The sequence below is a fragment of the Nematostella vectensis genome, chromosome 10, assembly GCF_932526225.1.
Source record: "Nematostella vectensis chromosome 10, jaNemVect1.1, whole genome shotgun sequence".
Classification (NCBI taxonomy): domain Eukaryota; kingdom Metazoa; phylum Cnidaria; class Anthozoa; order Actiniaria; family Edwardsiidae; genus Nematostella; species Nematostella vectensis.
The window spans coordinates 10,124,121-10,151,870 of NC_064043.1; the positions used below are offsets into that span (position 1 = coordinate 10,124,121).

At 39.3% G+C, this 27,750-nt stretch overlaps 2 protein-coding genes and 1 long non-coding RNA gene across 5 annotated transcripts; 2 read left to right on the top strand and 1 right to left on the bottom strand.

The window, feature by feature from the left end:
- Nucleotides 1-1,122: 1,122 nt before the first annotated feature.
- On the top strand, nt 1,123-3,109 carry LOC5519272 (alpha-2C adrenergic receptor). The gene has a single exon (XM_001639134.3). It carries the CDS (start codon nt 1,123-1,125, stop codon nt 2,359-2,361), a length of 1,239 nt encoding a protein of 412 aa, XP_001639184.2. The 3' UTR covers nt 2,362-3,109.
- Nucleotides 3,110-5,408: 2,299 nt separating this feature from the next.
- LOC5519271 (potassium voltage-gated channel subfamily H member 6) lies at nt 5,409-26,352 on the bottom strand. Of its 3 annotated transcripts, none has more exons than XM_048733742.1 (9): nt 26,200-26,352; nt 22,985-23,143; nt 19,120-19,287; nt 18,579-18,839; nt 14,530-14,917; nt 14,055-14,254; nt 9,602-9,854; nt 8,925-9,130; nt 5,409-8,155 (listed from the first exon to the last, which is right to left on the bottom strand). In XM_048733742.1, exons 2-9 carry the CDS (start codon nt 23,057-23,059, stop codon nt 7,877-7,879), a joined length of 1,830 nt encoding a protein of 609 aa, XP_048589699.1. In that variant the 5' UTR covers nt 23,060-23,143; nt 26,200-26,352; the 3' UTR covers nt 5,409-7,876. The 3 variants fall into 3 exon arrangements, with proteins under 3 accessions (XP_048589699.1, XP_048589697.1, XP_048589698.1); XM_048733740.1 differs by having other exon boundaries at nt 18,564-18,839; XM_048733741.1 differs by lacking the exon at nt 26,200-26,352 and having other exon boundaries at nt 18,564-18,839; nt 22,985-23,252.
- LOC125573268 lies at nt 10,395-11,906 on the top strand. The gene is made up of 2 exons (XR_007314018.1): nt 10,395-10,787; nt 11,706-11,906. It is a non-coding gene; the product is annotated as an uncharacterized LOC125573268 (long non-coding RNA).
- Nucleotides 26,353-27,750: the final 1,398 nt, after the last annotated feature.

Genomic DNA, 27,750 nt, shown 5'->3' on the forward strand with positions numbered 1-27,750 from the left:
ATAGCACACGTTCCGCTCACTGTAGCTATGTAAGGATTCCTGGTCTCCAAAACCTGAATAATTTGCATAGTCTCTCGACTGTCGGATTGGTTGCGCTCAAACAAACTGCCGCGGTAGTTTCTGCCAATATTTTATTTGGATTTCGTACCAAGTCAAGTTAGAGCGAACTCTTTCGATCTCTTTCCCAGGTAAGGATTTCGAAAAGCATGAAAATCGTTATATGGTGGGACGATTCATAGAGGGGGAAAGGACAGATTTTTTTATTCTAATCTATTATAATTCTTTTTGCTTGGATGTCAAGGAAATGCTCGGTAGAGCTTTTGATATGAAATAGCTGGATTTTCTTTTTGTTTTGATCAAAAGTGAGAACACTTGAGTGTTAAAATCATTTGAGCTTGGCTATCAATAATCCATTTTTTGTTTCCGATTTCAAATTTAGTTCATTCCACTTACCAGGGGACTTTTTTCACTCAAAATTCACGTTTTTTTGTCCATTGCATCGGGATGTGTAGCAAAAAAACCTGTTCGCGAGAAGTCGTAACGGAAGTGAAATCGTAACCAAATTCTCTGTCTCGAGTGTGCATTCAGAGTATAATAACACGTTGTTGCCTTCTTTTTAGTTGTTGTTTATCTTTAGCTGACTGCCATCAAGCCAAGGTTATCCTATCTTGGATGAGACAACAAAACTTTCTTGACAATACTCGTATCTAGGTATATTTTATTCTGATCGATGCTAATCGCCACAATTACAAATTATTAAGCAATGCCTTTTTCTTTGTCTCAAATCTTTCCTCTGACTATAAATTGCAGATCATCTATATATGCCCCTCGCTACCAACTGACTTATCTTCCTTTGTGTCTCACATCTTTCTCACCGTTTGCACGTGTATTTCTCGTGTAGTATATCATTTCAGTGGCGGATGATTAGCATATGTAAGAGATTTCTCCTCCCCCCCCCCCTCCCTCTTGTGTTAGCAGGGGAAAATGTCATAGGCACACAGACAATTTCTTTTGGTACATGCCCCTATCTATGTCTATTGTCACTTGGGTAACCCCCCCCCCCACCCCCTTCCCTCGCCACAAATTGAATTGTCTCCCTTGTCTCCCAGAATTCCTTTCGCTATGCAAGTCCTAGCGGTAGCAGTGTTCGCGGTCGCCGCTGTCTTTGGTTTCCTTGGTAACATATGCGTCCTCTTCGACTCAATCTTCACCTCGTCTTTCCGCGCCAAGTACTTCCTTAGTCTAACAGGGCTGGATCTTCTCTCGTCGATAGTCGGTCCAATCATAGCGCTCCTGACCGCGTGCTTCGGTACCAAGTGGCTCGAAAGCGTCCACGGGTCATGCGAAGCGATTGGCTTTGTAAGAAACTTCACACACATCGCTTCACCCCTAGCAATCCTAAGCTTAGTTATCTACCGACGGAGAAAATCCAAAAGTCTGATTCGGGTGAAAAGTCTACGCGTGATTATTCTCGTCACGTGGGTGATAGGCTTAGCTGTTGCCATTCCACCGCTGGTCAACTGGAACGCATACTCACCTCAGCCACCCCTGAACTTCCTGCTGGCTGAATCTTGGGTACAAGGGTCGAGGATACACGCTCATGATTGGTTCGCTAAGTGTGTTGGCTCACGTGGTGACGCGTTCCGGTCCTATAGACGTCACAAGTTGTGTTTACAGTGGCTGCGGCATGCTCAAGAGTGCAGAGTGAATGATCCTGGATGTACCACCGTGCAAAGCTCAGGCGGGAACTCCAGTCGTGACTCCTCCTTTGAAAATCTCCTGGTTGCTTTGGCAAACTCAAAGAACGATTTTCCTAGTGTAACGGTAAGGCACAAGCAAATAAATCAACAAGAAGAACAAGAGGGTGCGACTAGCTTATCAAGAAATGTGCAAGCTGAAAGTAGCTCAGCTAAAGATTTCACCCACATTCGAAGTTATAGATACCGAAAGCATTTTACGACTAGGCTAGCCCACTTCCGGTCCACTAACTTCGCCTTAAAAGACAAGCAGAACATCCAGTTCCTGAAGCTCAAAGTCGTCGCCACGTTTGTCTCACTGATTGGCTGGATGCTGTTCTATGTGACAGTTGCTATGTCAACAGCTGACGTCAGTGTTCCACAGCTCTTGCTAGTATTTGCTGAATGGCTGCTTTACGTTCGCCCTGTGTTCTCTCCGCTGATTTACCCACTAGTATCAAAAGAGTATAGAGAAGCTTTCGTAACGATGATATTTAAGCTCAAATGCTGCCGTTTTGCTACACGCATCAATCGGAAAAAGGGCTCCGTGGAGTTAGTCAAGCTGGAAACTCAATACCAGGCTTGGGGTAAGGATGTCCCGGTTAGTTCGGTCAGCATCCTATAAGACAGGATTTTAAGAGGAAAGCAGGAGTTTTAGAGAAATGGAAATAAACTGGACTCGAGGAGAAAGCAGGAAGATATTGAAGTATCCCTCACACCGCCTTTTTTAGATGAGTATTTTGAAAGTGCTCTTTAGAAGTTCCTGACAACTCAAGCCCATTCGTGGATGAGAGTGAACGCGGCATCTATTGAATACTGTATGCATTTTACTGGATTTAGGGAGAAGAAGGGAGATATAAAAGAAGGTAAAATAATGAATTTTTAGGTGAAGGCAAGGAGGTATAGATGAGGGGAAAATACAGGACCTTAAATAAAGCTGGGAGTAATAGAGGGGAGACACTAGACTTTAAGGGAAGTCAAGGAGTTATAGAGGATGGGGAAGACACTGGACTTTAAGGCAAAAGAGGAAATTTTAGAGGAAGGAAAAGACATTGGAATTTAAGGCAAAAGAGGGAATTTTAGAGGAAGGTAAAGACACTTGAATGATACATCTGAACTGGGGGAAGGGAAAGGTGGGGATCGCTTCCTCTCACTCTTATCTGCCTACCCACCAATTCATGTTGTAAAATATTATGTTACATTGAATTACCTGAGGTCTAAGTCTAGCTTTTTTCTTGAAAAACTTGTCCGTATTTTTCCTCTAGTATTTTTAGATTTGATATCCTCTAATGTTTATAGCGTATGCTTATATCAATTATAAAAAATGCAAATGCACCAACATTTCGAAATGAAATAAAAGTCCGAAACATGGATATTTTGCGACTCTGTTCAGGATCATCTTCATATACACAACAGACCAAGGCACCCCATAGGATCCGGAGAGCATAGCTGTAAGCTCAATTCATTTTTTTGCCCTGAAGAAGTCTTATTAAAGACAAAAAATTTGGCAGAGTCGAATTCCAGTTTTTGGTGTATTGTATTCATTCTTCTGGTTCACGAACACGACTATTTGGTTTTTTTGTATTATTCATTTTTTAGTTAACATATAGTTCTTTGAAGTCTTAGAATTGTAACTGTTCTCCATGCCATAACCACCAAATTAAATGCACACTGACATAACGAACCAATCCAAACCCGGATAAATGATGACGTAGCGATAGTCCTTGCTACGTAGTCGCTGACGTCACAAGGTAGTATTCGCACGCATCGCGAGTATTCAGCTTTCTCTCTCTTGTGATTTCACATTCATTATTGGTACCTTTTGATCTTTTTTTCATTCACAACGCTCACAGGAGCAAAAGCGAAAATTGGAAAGAGAGCGGCATTGAAAAGCATTCTCGCAGAAGGTAGGTGTTTTGATTATTTAACTTGGCATAAGAACACATTTTTATGTAATACTATGGAAGGATTGTTCCGAGGAAAGCGGTGACAAACGACTTTTTTTTCTTTCTTGTTATTTAACCTGTAACAAATAATCTTCGTAGATCTCAATGAACTTTCTATATATCTATTAAATATGAAAGCGCTTAAACGGGTTTACTACAAGAGTAGAACTCTTGCGGCTGGTTTTCCCTATTTCATTGCCTTGAGATCAAATTTTCGATGAAATAGTGAAGGCATTTTCAAAACATCGTCAATCAAATCAATCGTTAGTCGCTTTACTTATCCTCCTCCTGCTATCCTTTTTTGTAACATTTAAATCATATATCTTTTCAAGCTGATAAAATAAATAGATTTTAGATTTTCTTCAGACGAGGCAATAATACAAGATAATGCTGCTTCAAGTGCATTTATTTGAACTGGTTTTGCCCCAACCCCCTCACCCTCTCCCCCCGTTATTATTTGCCTCAAAACAAGGGGTTATATAAGGCATATTTAGGCACTAGAATTACTATTAACTCAATCTTGTTGTTAAATGAACTAACCCTAATCATCAATTGTTTTTCCAGCAACAAAATCAGAATAATCACGATGAGCGTACAAGTAGTGCTGGTCAGCGGCCTCGCGTTCTGCTGTCTCCTAGGTAACGCTTGCGTGATGATTGTATCATTCTTTACGGTAACTTTCAAGACGTTTGAAATGAATAATTTTATTCTGTTCGAGATTTTCGTGTCCATTTTTGGTCCTTGCCTGTCATTTTACTGTGTCCACTTCAAACCTTCGTTTTTCATGGCAGAGTCAATACAGTGCAAAGTAGCAGATTTCTTGCTTTTCTTCGCTACGATTGGCTCTCTATTATCGCTGCTTTTAGTCTTTTAGTCTTTTAGTCTTTTAGTCTTTTAGTCCATGCTAAACTAGTTCAAAGGGGTGAATCAATCCGTTGGATAATCCTAGGCGGACATTTATTTAAAGCAGGGGTACTTTTCTTTTTTTTTTCCGAAATATTTTCCCAATATACATATGAATACGGTGCACTCTTTTTATTACAACACCCATTGCAAAGATATATGACACAGGCTTTACGATTTGAAAACGCAGATAGACTGGTAGTGTCAAGATTTTTTGTTGTGCCTTTACTATTCTGAACTATTATAAAACTTCCTAAACTGTCCTTTCATTTAAACTAATATTATACAAAATAATGTCAAAATGTATATATTATCTTCTGCATCGGTATATGTTACAGTAAGCATAATAATAATAATAATAATAATAATAATAATAATAATAATAATAATAATAATAATAATAATAATAATAATAATAATAATAATAATAATAATAATAATAATAATAATAATAAATATTTATACTATCCACTCGTAGCCAGAATTCTCTCTCGACACCTACTACAGGGAACCTCCTATCCAAATCAGCTATTTAACTTTTAGTCACATCGTATTTCCGCCTCGGCCAAAATTGTCTGCATAGTAGTCTTGTAGGCTCTAGCAGGCCCCATCCACCCCACCCACCCTCAACCGCAAAAGCTTTTTCCCTTATTGGAGAATCGCAATACCCAAACCCCCTTCTTTCTTATTAAAAAAACGCGGTATGTTTTACAGATATTTTACATATGAAGTTTATGCCTGAGTCCCCTCCCCCCCCCCCCCTGCGCCCAGCGAATTGACCACGCTTTTTTGTGTTTCGATAGCTCAACCTCTGCCTTCCTTCTGGCTACGTCTATTGTGCTTCGATCTATCGGGGTTTCATCATCGCTCAACCTCTGCCTTTCTTCTGGCTACGTCTTCTGTGCTTCGATCTATCGGGGTTTCACCATCGCTCAACCTGTGCCTTCCTTCTGGCTACGTCTTTTGTGCTTCGATCTATCGGAGTTCCACCATCGCTCAACCTATGCCTTCCTTCTGGCTACGTCTTTTGTGCTTCGATCTATCGGAGTTCCTCCATCGCTCAACCTATGCCTTCCTTCTGGCTACGTCTTTTGTGCTTCGATCTATCGGGGTTCCTCCATCGCCCAACCTATGCCTTCCTTCTGGCTACGTCTTTTGTGCTTCGATCTATCGGAGTTCCTCCATCGCTCAACCTCTGCCTTCCTTCTGGCTACGTCTTTTGTGCTTCGATCTATCGGGGTTCCACCATAGCTTTGTATCACCGTTTAATGTAACAAAAATCGCCGCTTAATGTAATACTAACGCTTAATGTAAGAACAAATCAACGCTTAATGTAATAATAAAACAGTTAACGCTTTATGTAAGAAAAATTCAACGCTTAATGTAATAACGGACTTAATGGGCTTAATGTAAGAACACTCGACGCTTAATTTAATAACCATAAATTTAACTAAGGACGAAAATACTCATATCTCATGATAAAAAACATCGTCGGACAACCACACTTGGAGAATGTCATGTAGGTGTCAAGGGGGGTGCATAAACAGTCATGTAAGGTGTGACGTCATCGCAGTGTGGTTGCCCGACGATGTTTCTATCACGAGATATGACATTTTCAAAGTGTGGTTGTACGACGATGTTTCAATCACTAGATGTGAGTATTTTCGTTTTAATAACGTCATATCTCACATGACTGTTTATGCACCCCCTTGACACCAACATGACATTCTCCAAGTGTGGTTGTCCGACGATGTTTCAATGATGAGATATGAGTATTTTCGTCCTTAGTTAAATTTATGGTTATTACTTAAGCGTCGAGTGTTCTTACATTAAGCGTTAAGTCCGTTATGTTTCAATGATGAGATATGAGTATTTTCGTCCTTAGTTAAATTTATGGTTATTACATTAAGCGTCGAGTGTTCTTACATTAAGAGTTAAGTCCGTTATTAGATTAAGCGTTGAAAATTTCTTACATTAAGCGTTAACTGTTTTAATACATAGCGTTGATTTGTTCTTACATTAAGCGTTAGTATTACATTAAGTGGCTATTTTTGTTACATTAAGCGTTAGTGTGACATGCGGCGATTTGTGTTACATTAGGCGGCAGTTGTTACATTAAGCGGTGATACAAGCTTAACCTATGACTTCCTTCTGGCTACGTCTTTTGTGCTTCGATATATCCGCGTTCCACCATACACTATGCCTTCCTTCTTTTGTAGCATTACATTTCACCATACACATCTTTCTTGTATCCACTCATCCCTTTGCTTTAAGGGAGGGTTGCTCTATCGGAGCAAAATTGTCTGCATAGTAGTCTCGTAGGCTCTAGCAGGCCCCACCCACCCTCAACCGTAAAAGCGTTTTTCCCTTATTGGAGAATCGCAATACCCCAACCCCCCTCTTTCTTATTAAAAAAACGCGGTATGTTTTACAGATATTTTACATATGAAGTTTATGCCTGAGTCCCCAGTCTCCATGTTGGTGTCAAGGGGGGTGCATAAACAGTCATGTAAGGTGTGACGTCATCGCAGTGTGGTTGCCTGACGATGTTTCTATCAAGAGATATTACATTTTCCAAGTGTGGTTGTACGACGATGTTTCAATCACTAGATTTGAGTATTTTCGTTTGCATGACGTCATATCTCACATGACTGTTTATGCACCCCCTTGACACCAACATGACATTCTCCAAGTGTGGTTGTCCGACGATGTTTTTTATCACGAGATATGAGTATTTTCGTCCTTAGTTAAATTTATGGTTATTACATTAAGCGTCGAGTGTTCTTACATTAAGCGTTAAGTCCGTTATTAGATTAAGCGTTGAAAATTTCTTACATTAAGCGTTAACTGTTTTAATATATAGCGTTGATTTGTTCTTACATTAAGCGTTAGTATTACATTAAGTGGCGATTTTTGTTACATTAAGCTTTAGTGTGACATGCGGCGATTTGTGTTACATTAGGCGGCAGTTGTTACATTAAGCGGTGATACAAGCTTAACCTATGACTTCCTTCTGGCTACGTCTTTTGTGCTTCGATATATCCGCGTTCCACCATAGCACTATGCCTTCCTTCTTTTGTAGCATTGCATTTCACCATACACATCTTTCTTGTATCCACTCATCCCTTTGCTTTAAGGGAGGGTTGCTCCCAGCCCACCAATGCTTTCTTCATAGCTGCTCCTTAAGCACATGTCCGGTTTATCAACCCCTGCTTTCTTCAAACAGCTTTCGGGGATCCTGTCGGTACGTCTCTTGCCTATATATAGCCCTTGCCTCTCGTCCCTCCCGTTTCATTTGGCCACGTGATTGATCTCCGCGATGTGTCGCGTGCCAGTGTCGCGTGGCGAATCGGTGCATTCTGGTCCGTCTGTCAGTCTTTTAACTAATGGAAGTACATTACTCATCATCTCGGTGAACCTCTTGTCGAAATCTTCCAGCTTTCGTTCCAGACTATCGAGCTTTGTCTCGATACTCACGATGCTGCAGTCCGGCCGGTTGTTGTAGCCGATCTCGATGTGCTCTGGGTTGTACACGTGTTGGTTCAGGGGCGGGTAAAGGGGACTCTCGATCTGAAAGATCAGAGAAAATCTTCTTGGCTGCCTAGTCTACCTGCTATATGGTAAAAATTAATTGCTAAGTCATAACGGAGGTCAGCCGTAACTGGAGATCAGAAGGGAATTAAATGATTTGAGCGCACGACAAAAATCAGCAAAGCAAATATTTCTTCAACTTTCGAACGTGTATAAGGCGTATTTGTTTCATCTATTCATCTTTACATCCTCGGGGACCCAGGGCGTCGCGGAGATCGGGCACACAGGGAGCGAGGCTCGAGAAAGAAACAGGCAGTGTTCTTTCTTTCTTTCTCGCGCGCTCCCTGTGTGCTCGATCTCCGCGACGCCCTGGGTCCCCGAGGATGTTCATCTTTAACGATATATAGATAAATTTGATATTGGAACTTTGTAAAAGACTACGGATACGTTACATTACATTACAGGGCAGAGGCTCTTAGAGCTAATCAATCATATGCATAACGCCCTGCTCGGGCCGCTATGAAACTTGTCGTTGATTATAATATTAACATTTCGAGCCTTGGACCAGAAGGTAGCCCAATGTAATGTACAATATCTTTTAAAAAAATCCTTGCGCAGTTTATTGTATTGATTGCAACGAAGGATAAATTGCGCTTCGTCTTCGATGACCTCATTCTGTAGACAATAACGACCTAGACTTTGTTCAACCTTTTTGTAGGGACTTTTGTGCATTTTTCTATACGATATCCATCTTACTTTCCCCAGGGGGGAGGGGGGAGTGGGTCTCAATGACACACGTTTGACCTACCTCCGAGTCATCGAGGTTATAGGCGAGCTTAAGGTGGTTTGTAAAACTTTCCCTAAACTTGGAATAGACCCTGAGTACGGAGAGTAAGTCCTGCCAATCGACCACGTGGATCTGGCAGTAGGTTTGAATTAGAAGGCTCGCATTCGCCTTGGCGGTGCGCAAGGACTGCCGGGATGTATAGTCACAACTGATAACGTCTCCCTTCCCTGTTATCAAGAAGAAAAATAAAAGAAAAAAAAGATGTATATCTAGCGATACCGTCTTGCGCTACCGTGGCCACGAAGACAAAGATAAATAAACACGGCCATTCAGGAGGTTTAAGCGAACTAGAGTTTTGGCATTTCATTTCCTTGCAAGATTACTTAACAAACATATCGAGGATTTTAAAAGTCTTTAACAACCCCCTGTAACAGATCCGACGAAACCCGACCCGACGGAAATTTTCGGCCTATCCGACGAGCTTTTTGCCTCCCCGGCACCCGGTGAAATTTCTAAATCAAGCCGACCAATTTCTTTCTTACCCGACTGGGAAATTAAGTGACCGGCGGTAAATAAAAATTAGTTGACCCGGTGGGAATTTAAAACCAGGTGAGTTCCTCGAAAACCCGACGAAAATCTAAGTTTCGTTCGGCAAACATTTGGTAATTCAGTTTAGAATCTCAAATAACTGCACTCACCTAGCACCAGCTCACAATGTCCGTCCTTGAGCACCTCGACAAAGCCTTTAGCGATAAAGTAAAGCTTCTTGACCTCGTCACCTTGTTTGATGAGGTATTGGCCAGGAAGATGTCGCCGAATATCGAACCGTCTCGCAAGCGCACGAAGACACCCCTCACTCGCACATTGGAACGCGGAACACTCAGCGAATAGCTTCTTGTGCAAGTGGACGCAGATGTCAGCCTGTAGGGACTCTGGGAAGCGCTTCAAAACCTGTCAAATTATTTAAAGAACGCCAATCACGCCGCCATTTTAATGCGAATAAGCTGTTGTATTTTCTATTATAAGCAATAACAAAGGAGTGGTTGATCGACATTCTTTAATGGTAAAACATATGGAAATTCTTCAAAATTCTAAACTCTAAATTTCTCCTGTTCTACGGTTGGCTTTTTTACAGCCTCCCTTCTACTTCTCCATGGTTAATCATCACCGATCCACCCCCATGTCCTTCCCTTGGGTAATCTTAAAGTTGTTTTAGACAGCACGATTTAGTCGTATGCAACCTGCCTACGACATGTCTTAGCCCTGAATTACACACTACGCCTTTTGTAGTCGAAAGTCGTATCGAGTAGTAGCGGAGCCAGCGCGGAGCTCCATAGGTATAGAAATATGGTATAGCTATGCGACTTGGTTTTGTGGTCATCGCGCGGGTATCCTGTGGTGTCACAATCCATCCAGTCAATCGTGCAACTCCCAGGCCCCACTCGGTCTTACGTTTTTACGTATTTTTATTTTTTTACCGCCTTCAAAGTTCGTATGTTCACAGCAAAAAAGGCAGATTAAAAATAGTATTTAATGAGAAAATATGCGGATTCAAATGGGCTGAAATCGTTGAGGAACCGTTTTTTCTGAAGTACGAGCCAATAGTAAAATCTACTCGAGTGTTCGTGAAGCAACCGTTGCAGCAGCGAAAAGAGGACTACTTAGAGGCTCTACACTACCATTCTAATAATATTCCTTCACGTCTATATAACTATGGAGATCTATAAGGAGATCCTAAGAAGAAAGGGCCTTGGATTGATGTATGTTTTCAGCTATAAAAATAATTCACTTGTGTCGACGCTTGCTAGCAGTTCACAGTTTACAACAAAAAGCGAACACAACCACACAAGCGACAAACAGAAAGCGACAAAAAACACTGCCAAGGTGAGTTTTGAAAGACGGTTTGTATTGAGAATATCACAGTTATTTTTCTTTTATTGTGCTTTTATAATGCTCGTTTCTTCCTGTGTTTTTTTTCCAAAACCAATCGCTCATGCTAAAACACCGTACCAGTTCGACGTCAAGATATCATATCAAAGTCATCTATCCTTGTTTTGATTGGCTAATACCATATACTTGGATTCCGATTAGCTTATAATTTTGGCGTGCACTTAAGTGGTTTTCATTCCACTGGCAATTGCCATGAAAGTGTTAAATTGGCAATTGCCATGAAAGTGTATATACTTACAAGTTCTATAAATTCAGGCATATATTCCTCACGGAAAGTAAGAATTTAACGACAGAAATACGTAGTAGTCTAGTTACTGCATCAATGTCACTTAGCTTGTTCGATTTATACATTTGTTTATAGAGTTAGCTTTGAGAATTCGTGGTCTAAATCAAACAATTTGAGCATAACAACATCATTTTATATTCTTCGTTATTCTCTATACTTTATTGACTGCGTTGAGTTATTTAATAAAGGCTGACAAATACCATCCTGTCATATATTGCTAAAGAAGACCTTTCTTGTCTTTATATTCTGTGTATTTAGTCTTTTCAAAGATACAGCAACATTTTTTTCAACATTAACATACTTAACTTTACAGTTAAAAGAGAATTTGCTCATCGAAAATAAAAACACAAAATGCAAACCCTTATTACCTATATTCTTTTGGCTTAGCTTATATTGTCTGCATCTTGCATACTATCTATTGTGTTTATTTATTTATTATTCAAATATTCAAATAATTTATTTATTATTCAAATAGTTGTGGAAAGTTAATAAGGTCAAAAATGGCATGATGAAAATGTTGTTTTGAAAGAAAAAAATACTTATATATTTTTTTCACTTTGATTTAGGTAAAACCAACCAAGGACTACCCGAAAGGCCATGATTGATGCAGAAGGCTGGAAGGCATGAGAATAGGCAAATGTCTTAAAGATAATAAAATAGGGGATTTCTCACTTTGATACAGCCGTTAAGTGTAATAGTCTTTTTACAGCAAGATACTTTGTCTCAATGATAAATCTGTAAAGAAAACATTTTTCTATCAACCTAAAGATAATGAGGAAAGGGGAAATGTTAGGAGAGTGCTCAACCAAGTTGTTGCATTACTGATAATTTTTTTTATCAAAGCTATAGTCCAATTTCTTCCTTTTCTCTCTCTCTCTCTCTTGACTATTGATATTATTTGCTGTTTCCTCTCTGCACCCTAAATAAATTAAAATAGGTAATAGGTTTGAAATTAGACATTTTCAATCAATTTGTTCTCCATTGCATTTAATTTTGGAGTAGCATTAGCATATGTGGATCGATGGTTTCTATAAAAAAAAAGCAGGCATAATAAGTTAATTATTAATCTTCCATATGGCACCTGATGTGTATCTAACTATATCATTCTATCTTTGGAATGCTGTTGCATCCATCATTTGCTTCTTTGCAAGCTGGTCAGAATGTAGCTTTGATACAAGTGTACATTAATGAAACTCCTATCAAGAGAAGGGTTTTTCATTAGAGAAACCCCGGGGGGGGGGGGGGGGGGGACTCTCCAGAAAGATATACGGGGGTGCTCGAGCTATCTTTTACGGTATAAAATTCTTACCAACTGCTATCTCTTAGGGTGTGTTTTAGGATTTTTCCAATTCTGCTATCTTTAAGGGTGTCTCACCCGCTTGACATGTATTTTACAATAAACCACAAGTCAACTGATTGGTTAATGCTTTCTACTTTATTTTTCAGTAACATAACAATATAGGATCCGTCACCAAATTAAAACCAGCATTGTTTTTTTAATCTCTCAGGGTTAAAAATTCGTATGGCCACACCCAATGTGCTATCTCTTAGGGGTAAGAATTGTTGTTTACCACGCCCTTAGTGCTATCCCTTAGGGTTAAAATTGATTATGCTGTCGAGCACCCCTGTCTCTCTAACTCACGTTTCTCAAAGTCCCCCCCCCTCCCCCCTGGGAGCAAGGTACTTAAATTATATAAAGACAACATCAAACTTGTGCTTTTTCAATAATAAATCTGTAAAGAAAACAGTTTTATATCAAACCCATATGTAAAGAGAAACGGGAAAGTATTAGGAATATGCTCATTTAAGCTTTCATTGCATTATTGTTATATATTTTTTTAAAGTAGTCACATTTTTTCAAATAGAGTAATTCATTTCTCCTTTTTTCTTCTCCCCATTGACTTTTTGTTATATTTATTTCTCTATAACCCTAACATGGTTTGGTTTGAAATTAGAAATTGGAATTAAGCTCTTTCAGTAATAATTTAGGATTTGCCTCTATTGCATTCATTTTTGAGTAGCCAGTATGTGTGGATCCAGGGTTTCTAAAACCAACAGGACAACGGGTGGGTGCACCAATATGTAATGCATGACAGGAGGTATATTTGTGGAGTTTAGTTTCAAATAAATGAAAAATAATGACGAAAATGTGTTTTGGCCAAATCCACCCCCCCCCCCCCTTGGCAAAAAGCTAGATCTTCCCTTGAACTACAGTATGGCATCTAAATCTTTGGAATGCTGTTACATCCTTCATATATTCTTCACAAGGTCAAAGCTTGTTAGAATGGTGTTTTGATAAAAAATATACATAGTGGAACTTCTATAAAGGGAAATATAAATTGACCATTAGACTCTTGAAATAACATTCTCATCAACTAAGACACCTTTAACTTTGACAGCCTTTTTCACACCAAGTTTTAGTATTTTGTTAACTTTCATACTGCATATTTATTAATATTATTGAATGAGTACTTGCTTGATCCATTTGGAGGGGCCAATACAATTCATAATTACATGGCAGTAAAATTTGACATATTTTTAATCTCATTAAATAAAACATTCTAGAGACACCAAGAGCCCTCTAAAACTACCCCTATCAGTCAACACAACAAGGTGTTAAATGCTGGCTCCGCTTTTAGGCAGTGCCTAAATTCTATATATTAGCGGAGTAGTAGGCTGATTTAAACTCTACGACTCGAGTTGTAGAGGTGTCGCGGGCAAGTCGCATACGACAAAATCGTGCTGTCGCAACCAGCCTTTACGTGACAATATCAATACCCTTGTGCGACCACTAGTGTTGGCAGTACTATTCAAGCGCAGCCATCATCACCGGTCCACCTCCCCCGTTATAAACCCAGCCCTCCCCTATGGTTCATCAGCACCGACTTCCCCTACCCTCTCTCGGGTTATCTTACTGTGTCAATGTCCATGCCCTTGGTGTACGACCACTCGTGCCGGAAGTATTCTTCGAGGTCGTCCCGCAGGTTCCGCGGGATCTTGTAAAAGCGCACAAAATCCTGGATGATGCGCAGGTTGCGCCGGTGACGTGATGTTCGTGAGTACAACCGCTGGATGATCGCAGTCATATTTCCAAATATGGATGCGTACATCAAGGCTACAAAAGTATATGGGATTGTCGATAATGTCAAATTTATAAAGTGAAGCATGCCTATGAAATACCCTTACTCTTAAAACATCTTATAAGCGGCATTTTATTAGATATTGGTCACCCCTGTATTAATATCTGCGCACTCTTTCCCCTCCCCCTGTACGCGCCTGTCCGTGTATCCGCCAATGGCGACTCCAGTCTTTAACAGCAACAGAAACTTGGTTTTGAAAAAGCACACTCTTACATAGATGGTTCTGACAATGCTTCTACTCCTTACGTACCTCCAACGATCATAACCAAGATTGAGAAAACCTTCTCTGCGTTCGTATTCGGCGACACGTTCCCAAACCCCACGCTAGACAAACTCGTCATGGTGAAATAGAGCGCCGTGATGTACCGTGTCTGAAGGCCAGGTGTGTGCGTCACATTTCCCGATGAAACGTGTTGACTGTGGCGGGATAACTTCTCGATCCAACTGTTATGGTCCCCGAGCTGCGCTTGACCAATCGCGTGCCAGATACAAGCCAACCAATGAGCGACGAGGAGGAAGAAGCACGTCAGTAAAATGATGACGGCTTGACCGTACTCGGAATACCGGTCGAATTTTCGGACAATCCGGACGAGTCTAAGAAGGCGGGCGGTTTTAAGGAGCCCCATAAGTGTGGTGGCCTGTATAGGAGCATTTAATCACATTATATGTTTGACGAGGACTATGTTTGATTTTAAAGAGCCCAACCCCTTACCTAACCCTAAGCCTACAGTCATAGCCAACTCCATAACCCCAACAATAGACACAGCCACATCCACAACCATAGTTACCATCACAGCCATAGCCACAACCATAGTTACCATCACAGCCATAGCCACAACCATAGTTACCATCACAGCCATAGCCATAACCATAGTTACCATCACAGCCATAGCCATAACCATAGTTACCATCACAGCCATAGCCACAACCATAGTTACCATCACAACCATAGCCACAACCATAGTTACCATCACAGCCATAGCCACAACCATAGTTACCATCACAGCCATAGCCATAACCATAGTTACCATCACAACCATAGCCACAACCATGGTTACCATCACAGCCATAGCCACAACCATAGTTACCATCACAACCATAGCCATAACCATAGTTACCATCACAGCCATAGCCACAACCATAGTTACCATCACAACCATAGCCACAACCATAGTTACCATCACAGCCATAGCCACAACCATAGTTATCATCATCACACCTTAAACACCCCTCATACCCCTCATAGTTCTAAAAAAGTTCACTAGGTTACCAGATCTTTGAAGTCGGTGGATTTCTAAAATTATACCTGTTTACGTTCGTTAGCTTAATCGGAATTTGTACTAAAAAAGCAGATGCTAGGGAAGCATAAAATAAACCGCTAATAGTTTTGCCATGCGTGGTAACTAAACCTATCATTGGTATATTTGGTAACTAGACCTATCATTGGCATACTTGGTAACTAGACCTATCATTGGCATACATGGTAACTAGACCTATCATTGGCATACATGGTAACTAGACCTATCATTGGCATACATGGTAACTAGATCTATCATTGGCATACATGGTAACTAGACCTATCATTGGCATACTTGGTAACTAGACCTATCATTGGCATACTTGGTAACTAGACTTATCATTGACATACATGGTAACTAGACCTATCATTGGCATACATGGTAACTAGATCTATCATTGGCATACTTGGTAACTAGACCTATCATTGGCATACATGGTAACTAGACCTATCATTGGCATACATGGTAACTAGACCTGTCAATGGCATACATGGTAACTAGACCTATCATTGGCATACTTGGTAACTAGACCTATCATTGGCATACTTGGTAACTAGACTTATCATTGACATACATGGTAACTAGACCTATCATTGGCATACATGGTAACTAGATCTATCATTGGCATACTTGGTAACTAGACCTATCATTGGCATACTTGGTAACTAGACCTATCATTGGCATACTTGGTAACTAGACCTATCATTGGCATACATGGTAACTAGATCTATCATTGGAATACATGGTAACTAAACCTGTCAATGGCATACATGGTAACTAGACCTATCATTGGCATTCTTGGTAACTAGACCTATCATTGGCATACATGGTAACTAGACCTATCATTGGCATACTTGGTAACTAGACCTATCATTGGCATACATGGTAACTAGACCTGTCAATGGCATACTTGGTAACTAGACCTGTCAATGGCATACTTGGTAACTAGACCTATCATTGGCATACATGGTAACTAGACCTATCATTGGCATACATGGTAACTAGACCTATCATTGACATACATGGTAACTAGACCTATCATTGGCATACATGGTAACTAGATCTATCATTGGCATACTTGGTAACTAGACCTATCATTGGCATACTTGGTAACTAGACTTATCATTGACATACATGGTAACTAGACCTATCATTGGCATACATGGTAACTAGATCTATCATTGGCATTCTTGGTAACTAGACCTATCATTGGCATACTTGGTAACTAGACCTATCATTGGCATTCTTGGTAACTAGACCTATCATTGGCATACTTGGTAACTAGACCTATCATTGGCATACTTGGTAACTGGACCTATCATTGGCATACTTGGTAACTAGACTTATCATTGGCATACATGGTAACTAGACTTATTATTGGCATACATGGTCACTAGACCTATCATTGGCATACTTGGTAACTAGACCTGTCAATGGCATACTTGGTAACTAGACCTGTCAATGGCATACATGGTAACTAGACCTATCATTGGCATACATGGTAACTAGATCTATCATTGACATACATGGTAACTAGACCTATCATTGGCATACATGGTAACTAGACCTATCATTGACATACATGGTAACTAGACCTATCATTGGCATACATGGTAACTAGACCTATCATTGACATACATGGTAACTAGACCTATCATTGGCATACATGGTAACTAGATCTATCAATGGCATACTTGGTAACTAGACCTATCATTGGCATTCTTGGTAACTAGACCTATCATTGGCATACATGGTAACTAGACCTATCATTGGCATACTTGGTAACTAGACCTGTCAATGGCATACTTGGTAACTAGACCTGTCAATGGCATACATGGTAACTAGACCTATCATTGGCATACATGGTAACTAGATCTATCATTGACATACATGGTAACTAGACCTATCATTGGCATACATGGTAACTAGACCTATCATTGACATACATGGTAACTAGACCTATCATTGGCATACATGGTAACTAGACCTATCATTGACATACATGGTAACTAGACCTATCATTGGCATACATGGTAACTAGATCTATCAATGGCATACTTGGTAACTAGACCTATCATTGGCATTCTTGGTAACTAGACCTATCATTGGCATACATGGTAACTAGACCTATCATTGGCATACTTGGTAACTAGACCTATCATTGACATACTTGGTAACTAGACCTATCATTGGCATACTTGGTAACTAGACCTATCATTGGCATACTTGGTAACTAGACCTATCATTGGCATACTTGGTAACTAGACCTATCATTGGCATACATGGTAACTAGACCTATCATTGGCATACATGGTAACTAGATCTATCATTGGAATACATGGTAACTAGACCTGTCAATGGCATACATGGTAACTAGACCTATCATTGGCATTCTTGGTAACTAGACCTATCATTGGCATACATGGTAACTAGACCTATCATTGGCATACTTGGTAACTAGACCTATCATTGGCATACTTGGTAACTAGACCTATCATTGGCATACATGGTAACTAGACCTATCATTGGCATACTTGGTAACTAGACCTATCATTGGCATACTTGGTAACTAGACCTATCATTGGCATACATGGTAACTAGACCTGTCATTAGCATACATGGTAACTAGACCTATCATTGGCATACTTGGTAACTAGACCTATCATTGGCATACTTGGTAACTAGACCTATCATTGGCATACTTGGTAACTAGACCTATCATTGGCATACATGGTAACTAGACCTATCATTGGCATACATGGTAACTAGACCTGTCATTGGCATACATGGTAACTAGACCTATCATTGGCATACATGGTAACTAGACCTGTCATTGGCATACATGGTAACTAGACCTATCATTGGCATACATGGTAACTAGACCTATCATTGGCATACTTGGTAACTAGACCTATCATTGACATACTTGGTAAATAGACCTGTCAATGGCATACATGGTAACTAGACCTGTCAATGGCATACTTACTCCCTGGTTACTTACTCCATCCTTGCGGTGGTCCACCATGAACTCAAACGGGATCGCGGACAGCAAGTCGATCAGGAACCAGCTCTTGAAGTAGTTAAGCGCGATTTTTTTGGGGTTAACAATAAGCTCGTCTGTGCCCTCTCTGACGTAGGTTGAGCGGAAGTTGATGGGAATGTCCACTACGAAAAGGAGATCTACACAAAGGTTGCATATGGCGAGGGGGGAGCCTGAGACAAGTGCTGCGAATCGGCTACTGGACTTCATACGCGACAGTTCCTAGACCACATGATATCATTTTAGCGGATAGTTCCTGGTGCTAGAAAATGCCTGGTAAGGCCCTTTCTCGCGTGAGCCAAGCTGGGGTTGGTTGAATACAATTCAAGGCTGGTGCTGCTAAGAGAGGTGGGCGGAGCTGCAACGTGAGTGGAAGATGGTTTGAGGTGGTATGACGTTCGTGGAGTGGGTGTGGCGTTCTTAGGTGAGGTGTGGCGAGGCGTGGCGAGGCGAGGCTGGGTGAGGTGAGGTGAGAGGTGAAATGGGATCGAGCAAGACTTACCTGTGGTAAAAGGAATGTGGCTGAAAAAGGAATCTCGAACGCCGTGTAAATGACGAACACGAGTATTACCCAGTCCCAGACGGCCTTGAAGATGGAGTCATGGCGAATAATGCACTTGCCAGGTATAGCCTTATTAGGAGCGCGAGCGCCCAATGACGTCATCACCACCTGTGAAGAGTAACTCAACTGACATTGGCTTCACAATCACTTACGAGCCTTGGTTTTTCATCCTGGTTGAAGCACGTGCTTTATAGTTGCTTTCATGCTTTCTCATTATACTTACAATAGCAAGTATAAAGGCTCTATCACAAGTACATTTTCTCTTTTGCAATAAGTTTCGCCAAAAACGTATCGCAGGTCTGACGTGGGTTTTTTTCACGTATGTGACACTTCAAAGTCCCACAAAAAGTAGAATGGCGCTTCTACTTTCCCAACAAATTTCTTGAAGTCGCAGCAAAAACTTTACGTGTGACATGGCGCGTGCGACCTTTTTTGCGAGACAACTAGCAACTGAAAAGTGTACGGGTTACAGGGCATATAAGTAGAAAAGGAGAACTCCGAGGAGTTAAACGTTTCCCGCCCAAAGAGCGCCTTTACCAGCGAGGTAAGCTTTAGTCTCAATATGCGTTCGCACCAGACCTTTTGTGTGTGGCTCCTTTGAGCATCAGGCTCAAAGGAGCCCACATCTGAAAACCGCTTTATGTGATATCTTTATTGATAGTTCGATCTTCTACTTAGAAACAGAGTACGAAAAAGCTTTCCTCTTAGCCTTCGAGAGAATTAATCAAAATGTGTAACAAAATAAGATAATTTGCGGTTGACATTGAGGATAAAAAAGAAGGTGGTATTGAGTTAGTTCTAAAAACGCCGTCAGCTAGTTTTTAAATCAAACTCAGGCATTGGCATATTTTAAGATATAATGCAAACTTTCATTGTTGAGTGACCAGCTCTGATCAGAAACGAGTGTTATTTCTAAAAAGTGTGGCATTTGAAGTTACGCAGTGGCTATATGACAGTCGGAACAGGTCTTGGATGGACTAAATTCCCTATAGTTTTCAATTTATTCAAATAACCAAGTAAATTGTCTTCCTAGTGAGTTCAAAGTATTCTATATTAGTAGAGAAAGGGCAAGCGAATCTTAATTGAGCTTTGCTGTCGGTATTGAATGCTTTCCGTTGTCTGTGTAACTATAAAATATATCGTAATTTTAGTGACATGATTTTTTTTACGTGTCTACAGTCCTGAATTTACGAAAACGTCACGACAAATTGTCTACCTAGTGAGTTCAAAATATTTTATATTTGTCGTGAAAGGGTAAAATCTGAATTCAGCTTTGTTGACACGAATCAAATAAAAAGGAAAACGGTACAATTCAGTAAACATCCTATATATACCGACACCGAAACTCTTTTTAGATTCGCTTGCCCTCTCTTAACAAATGTAGTGTCACTTTGACATCGATTTTATGGTTTATACAAGCAAGAAAAAGCATTCAATTCCGACAGAAAAGCTCAATCTAGAATCATTTGCCATTTCTAGACATATATAGGATACTTTGAACTCACTTGGTTTACAAATTATTGGCTTATTTGAATAAATTGCAAATTGTCGGGCATTTAGTTCATTGAAGACATGTCCCGACAGTTGTAGGGGAGATAAAATTCAGTGTCACTTTGATAACGGTTTTATGGTGTACAGACAAACGGAAAACATCCAATACCGACAACTAAGCTCAATTTAGATTCGCTTGCCCTTTCTGAAAAAATATAGAATACTTTGAATCCACTAGGAAGACAATTTACTGGGTTATTTGAATAAATTGAAAACTGTCGGGTCCATCCAAGACCTGTCCCCACCGTCGGGCAATCAAACTTACCTTTTTGGAAAAGTTACTATTTTCATTTATTTTCACTTTTAGTCATAAAATCTTGCAAATTGTTTAGAGAAATCATCTATATACTTGTTTTCAATGATTTTTTTGTTGTGTAGTTCCAGAAAATATCCATACCCTCCCCTATTGAAGGGGTGGGAGGTATGACCCCCCACCCCTCTGGAATTTCCAAACCCCTGTAAAAAAAAAAAAAAAGAAAAAAAATACAGTAACTGTTAAGAAAAAAGGGAATTTTACTCCCTCCCCTCCCCTCTGGAGATTCCTGGGCGTTTGAACCCCCACAACCCCGGAATTTCCAATCCCCTCAATGGGGTGGGGGGAGGGGGGTATGGATATTTTCTAAAACTACACATTCAGGCTGGCTCAAAACGTATTAAAAAATTAAAACAGGAAAGCCGACAACCACTACCTTGATATGAAATATTAATGCGATGAAAGCAAAAGCCCGTTTGTGTGTTTTACTAGAAATCCTTCCCCGGTTAATTTAAGTACTAGGTACCTCCTTGCATTTCAAGATTTAAGTAATTCTATAATAAAATAAATAAAATAAAAGGAAATAACTGCAAAAACTTTTTGAAAATGGACAGTTTGAATAAAAGATTGTAGATCGCTATACTGGGAACGGTTTTCACACAAAAAATAACACGTTTGTTTGAAAAAAAAAAAGAAAAAAGACAGTATTTTAGTTGATAATGTGCTTTGAAGTTTATTTTGGTCTTATTGGCTAATCAGGAAAAAAATACTCGCAATTATCATGGGTCAAGGGTGGTAAAACCCAGAAAAAGAACAGTTAATTAGAAGATTGAGTCGAACAAAATAAACTTTCGAACCGGATAACAGTTCTATTACATTAAAATAGACAAAAGCATATATAAAACTAGAAAAAAGAATTGTACTCTTAAGGACATTTTTACTTAAGTTTTTAAATAATAAAAGAAAAAGAATACATTTTTCCTGTTAAATTTATTACCATTTTTTTCTGATCAAATGAACAGCGGAACTGTTCATTGATAATGTCACCTTGACTGTCCACCGGTCGAGCACAAACATATTTAATAGCTCGAATTTATTGAGACAAGGCCGAAGTACAAGTGAGAAAAAAATATTTGAACAAAATCTTATAAACTGCGATTTGTTTGCTGTTTTCTTATACAATTTATAAAAAAATCAATTGCTGTGAAGAAATAAATTAAAAGACAATCAGTTCTTCCTCAAACAAAAAAACGCAGTTGAGCTACTGTGAATACATAAGCTAACATTTTCTAATTTAAAACAGTGTATAGGAGAAATTTCTGATCGCAAAGTGCTGCGAACCAATATTTATCCTATTTAGTGGAAATCAAATGAAAGGCTTATTGGCCGGCAAATGAGTACCTAGATCGAGATTCCGGAAATTTTAAAAATGCAAATACTAGCTGTCTTAAAAACTTCTTCATTGCAAAATGTATTACAAACACTTTTCAAATCCGAATTATGAATTCTAATTTACTTTCAACAGCTGATTTGTGTATATAGACTATATTTGTTTTTATTGAAGTTCAATAGAAGAGCAGTTTGATGTTTTGGAAAAACTCACTAGCGATTGGAGTGCTTTTAACGAATTTAGAGAGTGAGTGAATGAGCGAAAAAAATCGATTTTCTATTTTCTACGGCTTTAGAAAATCATTGAATTTATAGTAACATAGGAGGCAAAGATATCTCAAATCCAAAAATACCAGCTCGGTATTTTTTAAACGTTGGTTTCATTTTTGCAGTTTTTACTGGATGAAGCCATTTACTAACAATGAATAGTGTTGCTACAAAACCATATCGATCGATACATATAATTCATGCTCTCTAAGGGATAATTTTTTTCTTGTTTTATTTACAAATCCCCCTATTTTGCTGTTTGTGCTTCTACAATTATTACAGAAATTTTCTAATAAGCGAATAATAAGCCTTTCTGCTAGGAAAATCCACAGTGTTTTAACTTACCAGCCCACGAATGCCCAAATGAGGGTTGTAGGAGGGATTTCTCAGCTTGAAACTGTGCCGGTCAACTCGAGGCATCTTTTATGTTATTCTCCCACAGCAAATCCTTCGTCTATCATTTGATATATGCTTTCATCTTCGCAAGTCTCGTACGCATGGTCTCTGAAACGTTAGATCGTTTGTGATTATGATATTATGCAAAGTTGAGCTAGGCACCTGTGCCGGGTATATGAGAGGATCGCGCGTCGGTTGTCTAGTTAGTTGTATCATATATGCGTTTCACTCTATTTGTAACCTATCCCAGCCCATCGCACTTCACAATGACATATTTGCACTCTTGGATCGTCTAGATGTTTACGTCTGTGAGCAATAGTGTAATTGCTACAAGAAGTTTTTTTTTGAGGACGTTTCATTCAGTTGGCAGATTATGTAGCTCCGCCTTTCGCGGTTAATTTTTTTTTTAATTTTTGGTGTTTTTGTAAAAAAATATTCTTATTGTAAGAGACTGTAAGTTTCTAGGCATGATTAACGATTTACGTACTACACCGTTATCATCGCAAAAGCTTCGGGTTCGATTCGTTTGTATGTCACAACAAAACAGCAACATAGCTTCATGAATGATCAGCAGCATCATCCATATCTACCAGCAACAGCAGCCTGTTACATTTTTTAAGGTTACTGTTATAAAAAAGACTACGATGATGAAGACAAAAGTAACAACTACAAACCCACCAATCATGAAAGAATAAAAACAGAAGCAACAACAACAATAATAGCGCCGACATTAACAGCAAACTACAACAACAACAAAAATAAAGACACCAACAACACGTAAACAATAACAAAGTCAGGAACAGCTGCACAGTAACAACAAAAATCAAAGCAGAATAACTTTTTCTGAATTTTGGATTCTCAGTTTTTTTTTTACCAGAAAAAAAAATCATTTTCCACCAGCTAAAACCTTAAGTGAAAAAAGTTCCAATCATTTCGTCGCTCTCATTTGTTTTATACCATGTCCTATAGCTTTCAATTTACCAAGGGCTATATGGAGTAATGTGGGACAAAATAACCAATTGGCCCAAATTCATTAGGCCACCAATTTTTAAAAGCGTAACTCATTTTCCTGGAGAATTGAACGCTTTATCTATCGGCGGTCATATCGGTTTATTTAAGAAATTTAAGATCTTTTTTTCCCGAGGGCGTCGAAGGACGCAATTAAAAGAGTTTCTGGCTAATTGACATCAGTATTGTTTTGACTGAGGAAAAAAATGATTGAAAGCTACTTCTTTATAGGAGTCGCGCTATTTGTCTTCATCAAAATCGTGGTTTTCATCCTAAATAGTCAAGGAAAATCCATAGTATTTGTGATAAAAGTATTTTGACATGTCTTGCGCGTTTTTTAAGGCTTGATTGAATCAAATTCGGCATCAATGGCGGTCTCTGACTTTTGTCGCGCCGGTTATAGCGTGTTGATTCCGGAGAGACTTCCAAGATATGGATTTCAGTGGCGCCTTGACAATAAAATGCATCTAGAGAGTGAATTTTTATTGTTTTTATTGTAACCTTGTCAGTAAGGCAAGCAGTTCAATCAGCGAAAATAACCCCTTTATACTGCTGGCTTTATATTTATGAAAATAGGATTTTATACGTGTTTTATACGTGAGTTTAATGGAAAGGGGTGGGGATGAAGGGGGAGGGGGGGGGGGGGGTAAACGGAGTGATGAAAGGGATGGGAATGGGGCTAGAAAGGAAAGAACCTTTTGAATGGAGAGATTTTCCGAAAACTTTATTATTTGTTAGATCTCCTTGCCTTTTTTGTTTTTATTTTGCACTCCGAAATTATGCTGTATTGTAACAGGTTTTCATACTCGCGTTTTTTTTTTATTTGCACATAATATACACTGCGCCAAGATTAACATATATGCTTTTCTGGGAAATATGTTCTACTTATACTTAAGATAAAAAGGGGTGCGGACACCACCCCCTCCCCCTACCACCAGCACCACCACAACGATCGAATAATCAAGCAGACAAAATAACCACGATGCTATGTCTATCGTCAAAGCTGGCATGCATTTGCCTTTGGCCGGAATCATCAATTACATTAAACGACAGAGCTTACGATGAAACTAAAGATAAGAGGCGTACTGTAAGGGGTAGGGAGGGGGGGGGGGGGGGAAAGCAGTGTCTTTATGGCTAGAGGCTAGAGATCTTATTCGCGATGTCTGGTTAACCGAAGCTGTTTAGGTCTCTTCATATGTATACATAAGATTTCAAAATTCAACGATAACTCTAGCGCTAGAGGAAAATGTGGGCGGGGTAGGGGCCGGTCGTCAGAGAGTCGGGCGGTCGTCTAGTAGGGGGGGGGCACCAAAATATAAGAAAAATGGCGGAAGATAATTTTGTGGATTTTACATCTTCGTTTCTTTTAAAATTCCCCAAAATATATCGCTGGTTAAGGCACGAAACATGAAAATGAAGAGGAAACGGCTTCATGGATGGTTCATTGTTGTGTCTAACATACACGTTATCTCATAGATCTTGTGACAGAATGGCCATATATAAACCTAAATCTTCCATCGCCAAAACCATATTATTTTAATAAACATAAAAGCTAGCCTGGCACTTTTCCTCAACTTTTTTTGACAAATAGGCAATATGTCCGCTTTTCTTGGTTTGACATGAAAACGATATATCAACTATTAAAAAAAAAATATGACAAAAGGCACTAGCGTGGTTTGGCGGAGTTATGGCGGCCAGCGGTGAAGAGCCTTTTCGTGGGATCCGAGAGGCGAAAAGGCATTATGGGAAATTGGAAATTCTAAACGAGAAGTGTGTTTAAAATCCTAAAGAAGGAAGAAAGAATCTAATAAATTGCATTCATGCATTTTATTTTAAGATCCTCATTTTATATGAAACAATAATCACAAGTTTTGTTTTTGAATCGCCAAAGTTAATTGTGAAAGAGAACGAAATTTGTGGCGTTTTGACCAAATATTCGCTCTCTTATAAAGCAGATGTTAAGTGTTAAAAAACGATTTCACACTTCATTGTGCTGTGGTGAAGTGACTTCTTATACCTTTTTTGACGGCTATAAAACATCAAAGTAAAACAAAAGAAGGCATAATGGTAGCACGGATCTGTTTAAAAAAATAATGCGTTATGTTTTTTACAGTTTTAATGAAGGTCCATTTTCAGAGAGAAAACTCATTACTAACCTTTTGACGACATTGCTGTAAAACCTTTTAGTAGTGCATCCGTGATCCGTGTTTTACAAAAAGATCGTGCTAAAAGTGTTTTAACGCGTTTATATCGCTTGATAAGTGGATTCAGAGTTAATGGCTTGCACCGAAGACATCTGTGATCGAGCGATAGCAAATTTGACACGTGACCCGATTATCGCAATCGACTTAGGGACTAGAGGAAATTAAAAACCAACTGAAGTAAAAGTCGGGAAGATATCAGCAAAAGATACGTCATGTTCGTCCTAGTTAACACAGGAGCAAGACTAGTTTTTAATATATACCCATTCCGTCGAGTGAGGCCTTCTCTAAGCTTATATATTCGACAAAACATACATTATATAACGTTTCCAAAAATGGGAAATAAATTCAGAATTCATCACAACAAGGTTTTGTATTCTTCAAAGAAACAGACAAATTTAGAAAAAGAAAGAATTTTGTCTTTTGGACCGACCATTGATATTTGACAGGCAAGTAATAGAAGATTTGATTTTCCTGCTAGATGTTATTTTTCGCGGCCAGGTGGCTTTCTCGATTATTTTTTTTCTCGAATTTCGCTTTGACTTTTTACCAAGAATTCTGTTTTTTTTTTTCTAGAGATTTTACCTTGAGCAAGTTTGTTTGAGGTGATTTTCGTTACTGACCACCAGATGAATTCCAAATGAGCTATAGCACAGCATGTTTTGGCAGACTTTACCTCCTACGCCACGCTGGATATCGCGAACATTCCATGGATTTTAAAGCCTCATGTGGTGTTTTGATGCTCTTTCGGTCGGCAAAGATGCGGGCAAAATGCTTCTAAATGCTTCTATAAAATTACTTATCAGCATGTTTCTATATACGCGTAAAAGCTGTAGCCATGCCATCGGCTTTGCCATAATTATATTTTTGAAAAATAAAAGACATAAAAAAAAACAAGAAAGAAAAAAGAAAAAAAAGACACTATCGAAAACCTCGTCGTGTAGGGATGGAAAACGAAAAGTAAAAATATCACACAATAGAGGAATTTCGCGTAAACCGGCCCTGCAAAAGTAGAAAATAGATATCGAATGGACCAATAATTAGGGTGGCCGCGCGCTAAGAATATTGTTGAATTCTTGAGAGCTGCATATAACGTGCATGAATGTTATTCACGTGATATAGATATTTCCAGGGAGACATGTCACCCCAAAAGAAAGCTGGGCCTCCGAGAATGACAAGTAAAGAGCGTATTTGATTTTTTCTTTGCCATAAAATTGCTTACAACTACATCATTACTCAACGGCACAAGGGAAAAAAATGTGTTGTACAATCAAAAGGCCCTTGCCAAGTCGTGGATATTAAATGGTAATTTGGGATAAAAGCTTGGTTTTGGTGCCTTTTAACCCATTATGTAGTGTATGAACCAAACCACTAAATTTCTTTGCTTTATGTGGCTGTATTTATACAGAGGGTATTTTGTTTTAGACAAGTGTAAACAATGGTACTATTGTTATGTTGAAATAACTGCTTCAGGTAAGTCTATGCCCATCTGATTGATTCCCTGGA

Coding starts and splice junctions, on each gene's coding strand:
- LOC5519272 (XM_001639134.3), top strand. CDS start 1,123: ATGCAAGTCCTAGCGGTAGCAGTGTTCGCGGTCGCCGCTGTCTTTGGT.
- LOC5519271 (XM_048733740.1), bottom strand. CDS start 23,059: ATGCCTCGAGTTGACCGGCACAGTTTCAAGCTGAGAAATCCCTCCTAC. Junction 18,840..19,119: donor CCACATTCCTTTTACCACAG/GTAAGTCTTGCT, acceptor CATGTGGTCTAG/GAACTGTCGCGTATGAAGTC. Junction 14,255..14,529: donor CTTGGTTATGATCGTTGGAG/GTACGTAAGGAG, acceptor ATACTTTTGTAG/CCTTGATGTACGCATCCATA.